We start from the raw sequence: 14,240 nt of genomic DNA, 5'->3' as shown, positions 1-14,240 counted from the left end.
ATGGTGGTCTATCCTGTGCTTTCCTGCACTGCCTCCCCAGTGTTGATTCTGACAAATGGTGGTCTATCCTGTGCTTTCCTGCACTGCCTCCCCAATGTTGCTACTGACAAATGGTGGTCTATCCTGTGCTTAAAAACCCCCCAGTGATAGTGAATCTGCCCATTCCACTTGGGAGCAACTCTAAATAATTGGGATACTTTTCTTTCTATTGAATAGAAATCTGACTCTTTGTACCCCAATTCATCCAACCTGTGTTCTATGGACCCAAAAAGAACCAATATAAACTCTCCTTCAACATAGCTGCCTTCAAACCATGGAAGACAACTATTATATCCCCCTAAATATTATGTTTCCAGGTTAAACACTCCCAGCTCTTTCCATTAACCTCATTTGGTCTGATCTTCAGGCCCTTCCCCAATCTGGGCACCTAACCCTGGACACATTCCAACTTGTCAGTGTCCCAGAATATGGCCCCCAGAATCCTTATAGCTTCACTTCCCAAAATCCTATGGAAGAGGACCTCTGGAATATAGGGCACCCTCAGAGATACCTGGGTAGAGGGCTCAGCCCGGGGGGTGGGGTCTTTGGACAGCTAGGGGTCAGGATGAGAGCACTGGATACCTAAGGAAGAGAGCAAGGAGATGCTAGGAAATGGGTAGTGGTAGAAGAGGGTGAGAAGGAAGAGCAGCATACTTGGTCTTGCCAATTTTGCAGAAAGACCCTGATAGCAGTGATCACCTCATGTGTCTTCAAAAATCAGCTGCCATCAGCATTCATTAGTTGGCTACTATGTTCCAGGCAGGCAGCTAGGCCCACAAACAGTCATATGTGACTGAACAACAACTACAAATGTGTCTGGCACCTTGCTAGGTACTGGGGACACAAAGACAGTCCCTGCCCTCTAGAGGTTTACATTCTATGAGGGGAGACAACACATATACATGTAAACACATAGACAAACTGAGGTTAAGGGCAGAAGGGTGCCTCACACATGTCCATCCTGGCTCTGGGGGGAAGCCAAGGCTGGCAGGTCTCTTGCCTCAGGAGTTCTGAGCTGCAGTAGGCCGAGGCAATTGGGTATCTGGCATCAATATGGGCATCCCCCGAGAGTGGTGTGGAGGTGAAGGGGTCCTAGGCTGCCATAGGAGGGACGAAACAGCCTGGAACAGAAACAGACCAAGCCAAAGCTCCTAGGCCAATCGGTAGGGGGGGTTAGCCCCTGTACTTCTGGGCAAGATAGGGAGACCAGTCTGAGAGGGAAAAAATATTGGAAAAAGAAAACCACTCTGACTCTGGACTCAGAGCCCCTAGGTTCACATCTCGCCTCTGCCACTTGCTATTAGTATGACCTTGGCCAAGGGACTTACACTCCCTGGGCCTCAGTTTCCTGTTCTGTAAAATGAGATGACTGAACACTCTGACCTCTGGGTCCCTTCCAGCCTTAGATCTACGATCATAGATTTGTTGTGCTGCTTTGGACTTAGCATTCAGCGTCTACTCTGAGGTTTCTCTGAGTTTCATTTGATGAGTTCCCAGAGGGAGCCTGGTCAGGGAGGATTCCACCCCAGACTAAAGCATATGTGTTCTAGTAGAAGGTACGTTTCCTGAAGGCAGATACTGTTTGTTGACTTTGTCTCTGCATCTCTGACATCTGTCACAGAGTAAGCTAAATAAATGCTTGTGGGGTTGAATTGGATGTACACCCAGCTGGAATTGGTTCCCCCATCTCTCCTTTAAGCCTTAAATCTCTGCTGTTTCATTTGAAGTCTTAAATGTCTGCTAAGCACCCACTAGGTATGAGGGAATGTGAAGGATAATGTCTTTTCTGATGAGTCCTGAGTGGAAATCCATTGACTTTCATGGATTTCTCTACAGAGGGAGAGAAGGAGAGTGTGCCTTAGAGGCAACAGCCCTTTGAGATGAAGTGGAGAGACAGAAGTGACTCAGACACCTCCAAGAAACATTGATTTAGAACAGAAAGAACCTTAGAGACAAGAATCCAAAGTCAGATTCCAGGAGGTTCATGAATTTGGATGGGGAAAAAATTATATCTTTATTTTCAGTAACTTCTGACAACTTTGCACAACCTTCACTTATTTAAAAACATCATTCTGAGAAGGGATCCATAGGCTTCACCAGACTTCTAAAAGGGTCCACGACCAAAAAAAAAAAAAAAAAAGGGAAAAAGGTTAAGAATACCTGATCCAGTCCATTTCACAGATGAGGACACGGAGGCTCCGTGAGGAAGACCCCCAGTCTTGAGTTCTGATGTCTGCTTGATGATCACTCTGCCTTAGTCTTACGCTCTTCTACTTTAGGAAATATTAGGGGGGACAGTCTGGAGTTACCCAAAGGAGCGTAGGCTCTTTGCTGGAGGGTGGATTGGTCACTCCCACTTCGTCAGAGCAATGGGGACATTGTGGCTTTGGATCACCAGAAGCCTTGTCTCCAACCCCACCCTGGAGAGTCCCGGCATTGTGGACTGGGTTAGGTGCTTAGTTCCTGCTTGTATTATTCTTAGGGACCCCAGGCACTGGACTCACATGGGAATTTTTGAGGGTTTGCTCATTTGTCCAACTTCCTCCTTCAGCTCCTTCACAAACCACCTGCCTATCGGCTCACTTGAAGCTAAGAGCCACCCAAGAGGAGCTAACTTCCTTCCCTGAAGGGGCCTGAAGGAGAGAGAGAGCAAACAGAAAGTGTGGCAATTTCTCCATCTCAAAAGATTTCAAAGGCTCTGAGATCTGGTTCCTGGAAGGCTTAGGTTGAAGGGTGAGAAAGGTACTACCTCTTCTTGGGTCACAGCCTGGAAAGCCCTCTGCCCACCCCACCCACAGCTGATAAAAGAAGAAGTTAAAAAAAAAAAAAGCTCAGGTCTTCTTACCTTCACGAAGGTCAAGTTCACAGATCCACCTGGGAAAGTCAGGAGAAGGTTGCTTCTCTGGGGACCACAACTCCCTGATGCTCGAGTCACATTGGGGTCGAGATTGAAGTACATTTGAGATGACTGATACTAAGCCGGAGAGAGACAGATTATCTCAGCGAAATGGGAAACAAGATGCAGTTTCTTAGGCGTCCTGTACTGCCCTACCTCCCACCCCCACTCCGTCTCAAGCAAGCTGGGTCCCTTGTGCAGCCCAAGAGCAACAGGTCAGGCTTTAATCTGACGGGCTCACCCGGGAATTCCAGCTATGTCCATGAAACAAAAGAGGAGCATTGGTTCAGAACTTGAACGTCCCTTCAAGGTTATTTATCGACTCCGGAGAGTCTTAACCTTTTTTTTGTGTGTTAGGGACCCCTTTGGCAGTCTGATAAAATCTATGAACCCCTTCTCAGGATCATTTTCTTAAACAGTTCAAGGACATACACATTTCAGTTAAAGGTCCATGAAAATAAAGATGTAATTTCCCCCCCATATACAATTTCATGGATCCCCTGAAATCTTTCTAAACCCTTTGGAGGTGCAGGCCTCCTGAAAGTTAAGAATGTCTGATCTAGTCCAACCTCCTCAGTTTATAGTTGAAGAAACTGACCTTGCCCAAGGTCACACAGGGAGTAAATGGCACAGGGAGGATTTGAACTCTGATCTTCCATTTCCAAAGCCAGCACTCTTTCCACTATATCCAGTTGCTTTTTTCAAAGTCAAGTATAGCAGGGAAGGAGTGCAGGGGATAGAATGAAGGACTTGGAGACAGGAAAACTTACTAGCTTTGTGATCCAGGGCAAGTCACTTACCTCAGCCTCAGTTTCCTCATCTGTAAAATGGGGATAATTATAATTCTTAGCTCATAGGCTTGTTGTGAGGATCAGATGAGTTAACATATGTAAAGCGCTTTACAAGTCTTCAAGTACTACGTAAATGCTAGCTATTATTATTACTATTATTGTTGTAATTATTATGGTAACATCCCAATGCTGTGTACTGAATGAATCCACTTACAGGGGTCTCACATTTCATGCAATCTGCAATCAATATGTTTACAAAAAGTTACGAGAAAATTCTAATTTTTGTCAATTGACTGATAATGTAGGTGCACTGGGAGAGCTTGCTATCATTGAGGATCTCAGAGGAATGCTAGTCCTATTCCTACCTTATAGAGTTGAGGAGACTGAGGCCTGCCAAGATGGAATGTCCTGCCTAAAGTCTCACAGGGAGGAGGTTGCTAAAGCCGGGATTTGAACCCAGACCCCTGGACTCCAGAGTCCATATTTTTCCCACTCTGCCATGCTGATTCTCATCCACAAGAGACCTTAGAACTCATCGGGGTTATCCCTCTCATCTTATCGTTGGGGGAGCTGCAAGCCAAGGAGGATGACTCAGTCGTCATCAGAGGTCAGCGGTCAGCTATTGGCATAACAAGGGACGAGAGCCAAGACCCCCATGGCTGGACCAGCATTCTTTCCACTAGGCCACACCATAGCTTTGATTTAATTTAAAGTGAATTTTAATTTAAAGAAGTACACATGGATTTAATTTTCTGGGGTAAAAAATGTCCCTCCTCAGGATATTTTTTTACTCACTTTTAGAAACCAATTAGGATTTTAGTTGAGCAGGATTTCAATTGCTACGAAGTATTTAACTTTCTAAGAGGTAATGCATGGTGGGTGGAATATAAAGCTTGAAGTCAAGGAGACAGGTTCAAATCTTGCACGTGACATTCATTAGCCATGGGACACAGCAGAGATGTAAATGGTCAATAACCCACTTTCCAGAGGGAAAAAAAGACCCATTTTTAAGTTTAAGCTGAATGATTAATATTTTCCTCTTCTCTTTTTTGAAGTCTAGACCATTAACAAAGCAATAAAATCAAGCTCTGATTTGTAGTTTGCCTATTTTTGAAGAGTAAATGCTCACGCAGAAAATTTAACAATTGGCTCTCCCCAGTCTTTTGAGCTGGCCCTAGCACGTCTCTGGACTCCGGATAAGCCTCTTGACCTGGGAGCTTCAAGCTACCGAACTCAGACCATTTACCTACCAAGTTATAAATGGGAGGAAATTCTCCTTCATTGTATTTAACTTTATATTACAGGTTGCTCAAGAAGGTCCCTTTCAAAGAAGGCAAAAACCTCTCATCCCTAATGAAGGATCCAAGACCATCCCCAAGCCTTCCCCTTCTTCTGTCCCCAGCCTTACCGTCTTCTTGTCCTGAATGAGCAGCTGCACTCCCATGTCAGCTTTCATGCATGCCCTACTTCCATTGTAAACCAGATAGGTCCCGGTTTGAGGGGATGATGGCTGAGGGACAAGAGTGGGCCCCACAGTTGTCATGGTTGATGAAATTGTGGCGGTGACATGGTGTGTGGTTGTAATGCTGATAACCTGGGTGGTCTTTCCCTTGGCTGGGATTGTGGTCCTAGGTGTTGTCAGGGAGGTCTGGTTGTCCGGCGGGGTCGATACTGGAGCCATTCCTAAGGTTGTGCGACTAGCTGTTGACCCAGTCGACATGGTTGTCTGGGCCATGGGTGTGCTTGACCACTCTGTGCTAGGTGTGGTGGTGGATGACCCAGGAGGAGCTGGGGTGTCTGTATTCCCCATGGTTGTGGTTTGGGTGCTGTCTTGCAGGACCTTAGTAGTTCCGTCAGTGAGGGTTGTCAGACCAGATGACCGCGCGCTTGTCCCGGTAGAGTGAGTGGCTATCGTTTTCAGGGTTGCCTGAGTTATTTGCCAGCTGGAGGCAGTGGCGTAGCTGTCTGTTGCTTCCGTTCGGACTGTGTTCTGGGAGGCATGGCTGGTCGGGTGGATGAGGGAAGTTTCTGTGGTGCCGTGGCCTGGGTATCTGCTGACATCTACCAATTTCCTATTCATTATACTGCTGTAGTAGCTCCAAATTACTGCAAATAAGGAAATGGATGGGTTAAAAGATGATCACCGATCTGGGACTAGAAGGGATTTTAGAGGTCATCTGATCCAACCTCTTTATTTTACAATTCAGGAAATGGAGGCCCATGGAGGTGATGCAACTTACCCAAAGTCACACAAGTAACCTGGATTTGAACTCAGGCCCTATTACTCTAAGCTCAGCTTTTCCCATGGCACTGTGCTACCCCGTGACAATCCTGTGATTTTTTTCCACAACCACTAAACATTTTATAAAACAATAATGTGGCTAAATGTCAAATCTTTAGTCTCCCTCGACCCCTTCCCCAATGGAGTCACTCTCTCCTCACCACACCCGAAACTTAAACCTGGAATTTTGGCCCACAAACATCACTCTCTGTGCTTGCTTATCAAGGATCCACCTGGAACAGAGGGATTAATGTAAGTACTACGGACAGCGGGACCAGCAAAGAAGTGATAAACAGCTGAGGTGCTGAGTGTCTTGTCAAGAATCCAAGCCTCAATCATACCACTATTCCTGGGGAAAACCAGATGCTCTTGGTAACAATTTTCTGATTGGGGATAGCCATCTTGTTATCATTATCATTGGTAAATGAACAAGAGGGGAATATTGATTGGAAACAACATTATGCCCATTTTACAGGTGAGGACTCTGTGACTGAGAGGTTAAATGATTTGCATAGGTTCTTGTAGGTAATGTCTGCAGCAAGATGTGAACTCATGGGTTCTAACTCCAAGTCCAACATGATTCACTAGGCAACCTAATTGCCTATACGTATTTAACCCTATATAAAATAGTTACAAAGTAATGTGAGGGAGGGGTGAAGAGGGCGCTAGCATCTGGGGACATCAGTAAAGGCTTCGTGTAAAAGATGGTACTTGAGCTGAACTAGTTTTGAAGGGAAAAAGGGATTATGAGAGGCAGGGATGAGGAGGGAGTGCATTCCAGGCAGAGGGGACAGATAGTGCAAGGACTTGAAGGTGGGAGATGGACAAAAGGCAAAAAGCCAGTGTGGCTAGGCTACCGAGTGTGAGAAGGGGAGTAGTGTATAGAGAGGCTGAAAAGTTAGATTGGGGTCAGGTTGCAAAGGCCTTCCTATCTACTCTTCTTCCGCTTTGTAGCAAAGAGGAAGTTATATATTCCTAAATAAAGAGACTCGCTGGTTTGTATGTACAAAGCTCCGAGAGCCCTGCCAACCAAGTCTGATTTCCATCCAAGTTCACATAATTTTCACCAGCTTCTCCTACAGGGATGGGCTCAATAACTTCATTAAGAAACATAAACTGAATTTCTCTTTCTACTGTAGCAAAATTTTTACTTCTACGAAGGGCATTCATTTTTAAGTCCTTGCCCCTTACATAGATTGTCCCAAGACTCTCTGAGCTATTGAATGATCCGCTAGGATCCTGCCAATAAGAGATCGCCTTATGGCAGGCTAATATAATGACAAGTGGACCAGAATTTCTTGTATGCTGTTGGACTGGAGGAAAATGTTTTCCTATACCATTTCACTTAAAAGTGGCTGCACTATTTTGGGCTAAGATGTAGTTTTTTGTTCTCTGAGCAATGTGAATCAAGATCTGAAGAGGGAACATTCTGTCTTTTCTTCTTTGTCAATAATATCCGGCTTAATTATAGCAAAGGTTCTTTCTGCATAAATCTGAGGTGGGGGCTGGTGACTCTGTACAGCCCTCCCTCACTTAAATCCAATTCACTTGTAAGTCATGGCATCACCTTCTTGATGTCATGGTCCTCTTCTAGAATGAGGTGGAGACTTTCTGGCTTTTTAGATCAATTTAAAGTTTCTTGCTGAGTATGAACCACGATTTCTCTATAGTTTCACTGGGAAAGTTGGTGACCAAATTGGGGTCTTCTAACATGCTGCAGGTACCCAGACAGTCTTTTCCCACAGATTGTTATCTTGATCACTCCCACTAGACCTATAGAGATTAAATGGACAAGATTTGAGACTAACTGTGCAGGATCCAAATGGTGGCCCTCCTTCTGGATGAAGAGAAAGTGCCCTTTTAATGACACTTTTCAAAAGGAATATTTTTGGTTACCATGAGTTCCAACTTTTGATTTGGAAAACATGGTCATATGGTCAGATCCATACTTGTGACTTATGGCCAACGTTGGGTAAGAAGGGCTCTTTTATTCCTCTGGAGTCCAAGAATAGCTAGTTTCCTGATCACTTAGGGGCCTGCCCCAGAGTTCACGGAATGGACAAAGAAAGTGGAAGGAAGTGGAGAGGAGAGAGAGAGGGAGGGCAGAGGAAGGGGCACCACTTTACAGTTTTGTTTAGCGCCCTGGAATTTAAATTTAAATAAACTGGGAAATCAGTTGTTTGAGAAAAAAAGATTTAAATTGTGTCAGCTCATCTAGGCCTACTGATCTGACTGGTGGCCTCTCTTAAATATTGAGAATCAAAATCAAATGCTCACTGCCAAAGCCAGACTGTAGAGAAATAGCTTATCCTCCTTGGGCCTCAGTTTCCTCATCTACAAAATGACTTCAGATTAAATGGATTCTGAGGTCCTTGCTGACTCTAAATTCATGATTTTATGACCTTAGAGATTTAATTCAATTCAAGTCAACAAGTTTTTATCAAGCCCCTTCTATGTACCTAATACCAAGCTAGATGCTGGGTCTGTGGAGAAGAACATAAAATAGATCCTGCCTTTAGGCAGTGGGGTGCAAAGGGGTGCCGGGGGGAAGGATGGCATGTACACAGAGAAGTCAATGCCAAAATATATACAGAATAAATACAAGTAATATAGAAGAAATACAAAGTAATATGGGGGGCTGGGCATTAATAAGTGCAGGATTAGGAAAGGCGTCTTGGAGAGGGTGATAATTGAGCTAAGTCTTAAAGGAAACCAGAGGATCCAATGCCTTCCATTCGTCTCAAGGGCTCTGAAGTGTTACCAGGAAGGGGCAGTCTTTGTGGACACTCCTCTACCTGCCTTTACTTGCCTTGGTTAAGCATTGGCTCAGCTCCTTGGCTGGTGGGCCCTCCAGCAGTCCACCAGCCAACCTGGGCACCCACATCAAATCAAGTCAACAAGCATATATCGAGTACCTACTATTGCCAGACACTGTGCTAGGTGGTGAGGATCCAAAGAAAGGCATAAACAGGCCCTACCCTTAAGGAGATCACAAACATGCAGACAGTGATGTATGGACAAAGGAGAGACAGGACAGATTGGAGGTAATCTCGGAGGAAAGGCACGAGCATAAGGAGAATTGGGGGAGGCTTCTGCAGAAGGTGGGATTTTCAATGAGACTAGAAGGAGGCTAGGGGATAGGGGTGAGGAGGGAGAATTCCAGTCACGGGGGACAACTGGTAAAAATGCAATCAGGATGGAGTGTCTTGGTTTATAGAGTGTTGATATCATGGATCAACCTTGTTTGTTATAATATTTTTCCCCATACAGATTCATGGACCCCCTGGAATCAGATCTTAGTGTCACTGGATCCTAAATTATGCAGAGGGAATTAAGGTCTAGGAAGATTGGAAAGGTAGAAAGGAGGCAGATCATGAAAGGCTTTAAAAACCAAAAGAGGATTTTAGATTTGGTCCTGGAGGTGATAGGGAGCACCTGGAGTTTACTGAGTAGGAGTCAGGGAGGGTAGGACACGGTCACATCTATACTTTAGGGAAATTGCTTTGATATCTGAGTGGAAGATGGACAGGAGTGGGGAGAGACTTGAGGCAGACAGACCAAACAGAAGGCTATTGTTATAGTCCAGGACTGAGGTGATTAGGGCCTGTGGCAAAGAGGTGAGGAGATATATACAAGAGATGATGTGAAAGTAGAATTGATGGGATTTGGCAACAGATTGGATTTGAGGGGTGAGAAATAGCAAGGAGTCAAGGATGACACCTAGGTTGTGAGTCTGGTTGACTGGAAAGATAGTGGTGTCCTTGATGGCAAGAAGGGAGTTGGGAAGAAGGGAGAGTTAGGAGGAAAAGATAATGGATTTAGTTTTGGACACGGTGGGTTTAAGATGTCTATGGGACATACAGTTCAAATGTCCGATAGACTCTTGGAGATGCAACATCAGAGGTTAAGAGAGAGGTTGGGGCTAGATAAGTAGATCTGAAAATCATGTATCTAGAGATGATGACTGAATGCATGGAAACAGATGAGATCACCAAGTGAAATAATATAGATGGAGAAGAGAAGAGTTCCCAGGCCAGAGCCTTAGAGGATACCCATGGCTAGAGGATGTAACCTGCTCCAAGATCCAGTAAAGGAGAATAAGAATGAGCAAATACACTACAGGTGGGAAGAGAACCCAGAGAAAGCAGTGGAACGAGAACCTAGAGAAGAGAGTTTCAAGGATAAGAGGCTGATTGACAGTGTCAAGGGCTGCAGAGAGGTCAAGAAGGATGAAGATTGAGAAAAGGCTTTATATTTGATAACTTGCCAATCTCTCTCTCTCTCATACACACACACACACACACACACACACACTCTATGTGATATATATGATGTGATATGGTATATTATATATGATACATACTATATATGTGTATATATACATATACATATACATACACACACAGATATATACATATATATTCCATATACAGATGTGTATGGAGGCATATTCCACACCAGGAATTCTCCACACTGATGAAATCACAGGCCATAGGAGTTGGAATGGACCTTAGAAGTCTTAGAGTCTAACAACCTCATTCACAGATGAGGAAACTAAGGACCAAAGAGGAATCCTCAGTTCATAGGCTGGAAAGAACCTTAAAAACTACCTAGTCCAGTTCTGTCATTTTATTGATGAGAAACAGGCCCAAAGAGGTTGAGTAATTGGCCCAAGGTTAGTTAAGTGGAAGATCAGAGTTTCAGATTTGAAAGGGACCTTAGAGGTAATTTAATCCAACCCCTCATTTTACAAATGAGTAAACTGAGGCCCAAAGAAGTTAGATAATTTGCCCAAGGCCATACAACTGGTAAGCGATAGATAGTAAGTGATTAATTTAGATTAAGTGAACAGTAAGTTAGACTCAGAACAACAACCTTCTCTCTACGGACACCTTCCAACCCACCCAACCAACCAACCAATTCAACTGCTATCTATTCAACTGCTAAACTTCTTTGTTACAAAGACTTCTAACCTCCATTTTGGGGAAACTGGAAAAAAGAGGGAGCTGAAGAAACTTACATGCCCAAGGTCACAAGGCCCAGGTTAACTTCTCCAACTCCCTGATCCCCCTCTTCTCAATCAGATGACCCATCTAAGCTGTCCTTGCGCCATTTCATGTAGTGATTAGGACCATTTCTGTCTGACAAGTTAGCCGAATAAGAATTTCTCTGTCTAGTTTACAGGGCTGTAGGAAAAGAAAATGTGAGGATACATGAGAAAGTTCTGTGAGAACCCCTAAGGGCATCATTCCTGAGATGCACAGGTCTTGGAGCAGAAATGAAGCCTCCTTGAACCAATGATATGATAGCACAGGTCAAGTTGTAGGATAATCAACCAAGATTTGGAAGGGGCTTCAGAGCCCCTTACTGTGATGAGGACATTACCAAAATGTGGTATCCTACCCATCCTATCCAGCCATCCAGTTGCCCACCCAGGCCCTCTCACCCATTGCCTCACACCATCCTCTTAACCCCTCAGACCTGCCTCCTCCCATATTTTGCCCCAGACACAGTTATCAAATCAATAGTGCCATTACTTCCAGAAATGGCATGTCATATGCATCAGCTCACCATGTCCGTGACTCCCCAGACCAAAGCTTCCTTCTCTGGTCACCACCTCCCAGGTGCATTGTCTTTCCCTATTAGGATGTAAGCTTGGAGAGAAGCTGGGCACTTTGTGTATTTGTAACCCCAGAGCCTAGCACGGTATCCTGCACAAAGTGAGTGCTTAATAAAAACATGTTCATTCCTTCATTCCCCAAAGTCATATAGGTAGTACATATCAGAGCTGAGGATCTTCTGAATCTATATATAAGCATTTTTTTCCATTGTGTTAGTGAGTGTCTTTGCCTTGACTTGGCCACAAGCATATAGGATCATAGTTGTGATTGAGAGATAGAAGAGAACATTGAGGTCATCCCTAAATCCAACCCTTTCTTTATAGATGAGTATAAAAGGACTTACATGAAGCCACATAGGTAGTAGCTGGGTTTTCAATTCAGATCCTCTATTCCAAATTCAGTGTTTTCCCCCCACTGTACCCCATTGCCTCCAGTAATATCAGGAGATAGTTAGGAGAATGCCCTGAATCACTTATTCCATGTTACAGTATTGTCAGGGTATATGTAACTCACCGGCAGAGAAGACAAGTATTGGCAGCACCACTAATGCTTTCTTCATGACTGGGCTGGAATGGTCCTCGGGATGGCTGTAGGGAAGGTTCACTGCTGCTGCCTCTCCTAGGCTTCCCCTAGTTTAAAACTTAAAACCACACACTTTGTGCTCCTGAGAAGTCACATGAGCACGAGCAGGAAGAGGCAGCTTTAGTCCCACATACTTCAGAAGTAGCTGATGAAAGTGAAAGAGGTCCGTGGAGTTTTCCAGGGCCTCCTCTTCAATTAGAAACCAGAGTCAACAGGGTCAAGGAACTCTCTATGGCTCTTGTGGGACAGAAACTGCTTTTCATCAAGGCTTTTAGTGTTTGCAAAGGAGGACAAACCCACGTCCCCCAGGGGCTTAAGCACCTGAGCTAAACACTTGGTGGAGAGCTGGACTCAGGCTTCACCAGCTTCCTTCTCACTTATCATGGGCTCTCCTTTTCCTCAAAGTCCTTACAGTGGGCCTCAGTCCTCTTAGGAACATTGTGATCTAGAACAGGGTCAGTGGGACATAAAACTCTCAAAACTCAGGGACTCTGAGGACCCATTGTTCCTTGGTGACATCCATGATCTTGGGTGAGACATTTAGACCAACTAGGTCTCAACTTCTTCCTCTACAAAAATGGAGAAAGCATCATTGACCTAACACATAATTTTCAGGGGTAAGAAGGAACCCAAATTTAGGCACGTTGATCAGATTTGTTGGTGCTGCTAAACTAAGTCAGGGGGATAGTTAGCCAGCCTACCGGAGGATAGAGTGAAGATTCTGAAAGTTCTTGACAGACTAAAACACTGGGCTGAATCTAGTAAGAATTCAATTCAATAAGAATTCATAAAGTGTCTACTATATGCAACACACATGGGGATACAAAGGAGAAATGAAAATTAGCATCACAAGAACAAGACAGGAAAGACATCTTTAAAAAAAAAAACTCACGGTATTTGAGTGGACCTTAAGGTCAATGAGTCAACAATGTGTCATGGGCAAACCAGAGGGAGATCTTGAGCCCCATCGTGGTGGAGCAGGCAAATAACAACACCAGGACTCCCCACCTGCCTTAGCATAGCCAGGGGAAGTGGCAGACTCCAGCTCTGAGAATCACCCATGCTTCAGTGTAACTCTGGGGAAACAGGTGTCCTTCAGGGGCCAGACCTCCACAGCATAGCCCCAGGCAAACAGGTAGATACCAACCCTATGAGTGCCTAAGCACCAGCCACCAGCACCTGGCGTCAGTGCTTCAGTGTAGCCCCAGACAAACAAGCAGCCTCCAGAGGCCAGACCACCACGGGAGTCAGTGCAGCCCTGGGAAAATGCAGAAACACCCCACTGGCCTCAGCACATGCCAGACACCACCTCTGGGACCCTAGCTCAGCACTACGTAAGCTGCCAAACTCCTCCAGCCTCCAGTAGCACCAGCCACTCCCCCACCCCCTCAGTGTAGCACCAAACATGAGGGTCCCCCATGGGCTTCAGGGCAACATCGGTGCAGCACCATGTAAACAGCCAAGCCTTGCAACTACTGGTGCAAGAAGCCTGAGACAGTGCCCCTTGCAACCTGGGAGCAGACTTCAAATTTAAAAGAAAGGAAAAAGGCCAAAAAAAAAAAAAGATGAGCAAAAAGCAACAACAAAAAAGAGAATCTGACCACAGAAAATTGTTATGGTGACTGGGAAGACCAAGGCACAAACTCAGAAGAGGACAACAATGTCAAAACACCTATGGGCAAAACCCCAAAGAAAAATGGGAAGTGGTCTCAAGCACAGAAAGAACTCATGGAAGAGCTCAAAAAGGAGCTTAAAAATCAAAGAAAAATTGGGAAAAGAAATGAGAGTGATGAAAGAGAATTATGAAAAAAGAGTCAACAGCTTCTGTTTCAAAAGTAGAATTTGCCAAATGGAAAAGGAAGTACAAAGGCTTACTGAGGAAAACAGCTCCTTAAAAGTTAGAATTAGGCAAGTGGAAGCCAATGACGCTAAGAGACATTAAGAATCGATAAACATATACAAAAGAATGAAAAAATTGAAGAAAATGTAAAATACTTCATTGGAAAAACAACTGAACTGGAAAATAGATC

General features: G+C 44.6%; 1 protein-coding gene across 3 annotated transcripts in view; it reads right to left on the bottom strand.

Annotated features, from left to right (window-relative positions):
* The window catches only part of LAMP3 (lysosomal associated membrane protein 3), a 30,430-nt gene extending 18,075 nt beyond the window's left edge, over positions 1-12,355 (bottom strand). For 2 of the 3 annotated variants that reach the window (XM_027875978.1, XM_027875977.1), the window contains exons 1-3: positions 12,142-12,355; positions 5,135-5,832; positions 2,885-3,013 (exon numbers count right to left, since the gene is read on the bottom strand). In XM_027875978.1, the coding sequence (XP_027731779.1) occupies positions 2,885-3,013; positions 5,135-5,832; positions 12,142-12,187 (873 nt within the window). In that variant the 5' untranslated portion in view covers positions 12,188-12,355. Of the gene's footprint in view, positions 1-2,884; positions 3,014-5,134; positions 5,833-11,027; positions 11,124-12,141 lie in introns of those variants that run through there. The other variant, XM_027875979.1, reaches the window with a different exon arrangement.
* Between the last annotated feature and the right edge of the window lie 1,885 nt (positions 12,356-14,240).

Source organism: Vombatus ursinus, unplaced genomic scaffold (assembly GCF_900497805.2).
Source record: "Vombatus ursinus unplaced genomic scaffold, bare-nosed wombat genome assembly UNPS02014810.1, whole genome shotgun sequence".
Classification (NCBI taxonomy): Eukaryota; Metazoa; Chordata; class Mammalia; order Diprotodontia; family Vombatidae; genus Vombatus; species Vombatus ursinus.
The sequence above is the reverse complement of the archived record's forward strand: the minus strand, read 5'-3'. Positions and strand labels throughout refer to the sequence as shown.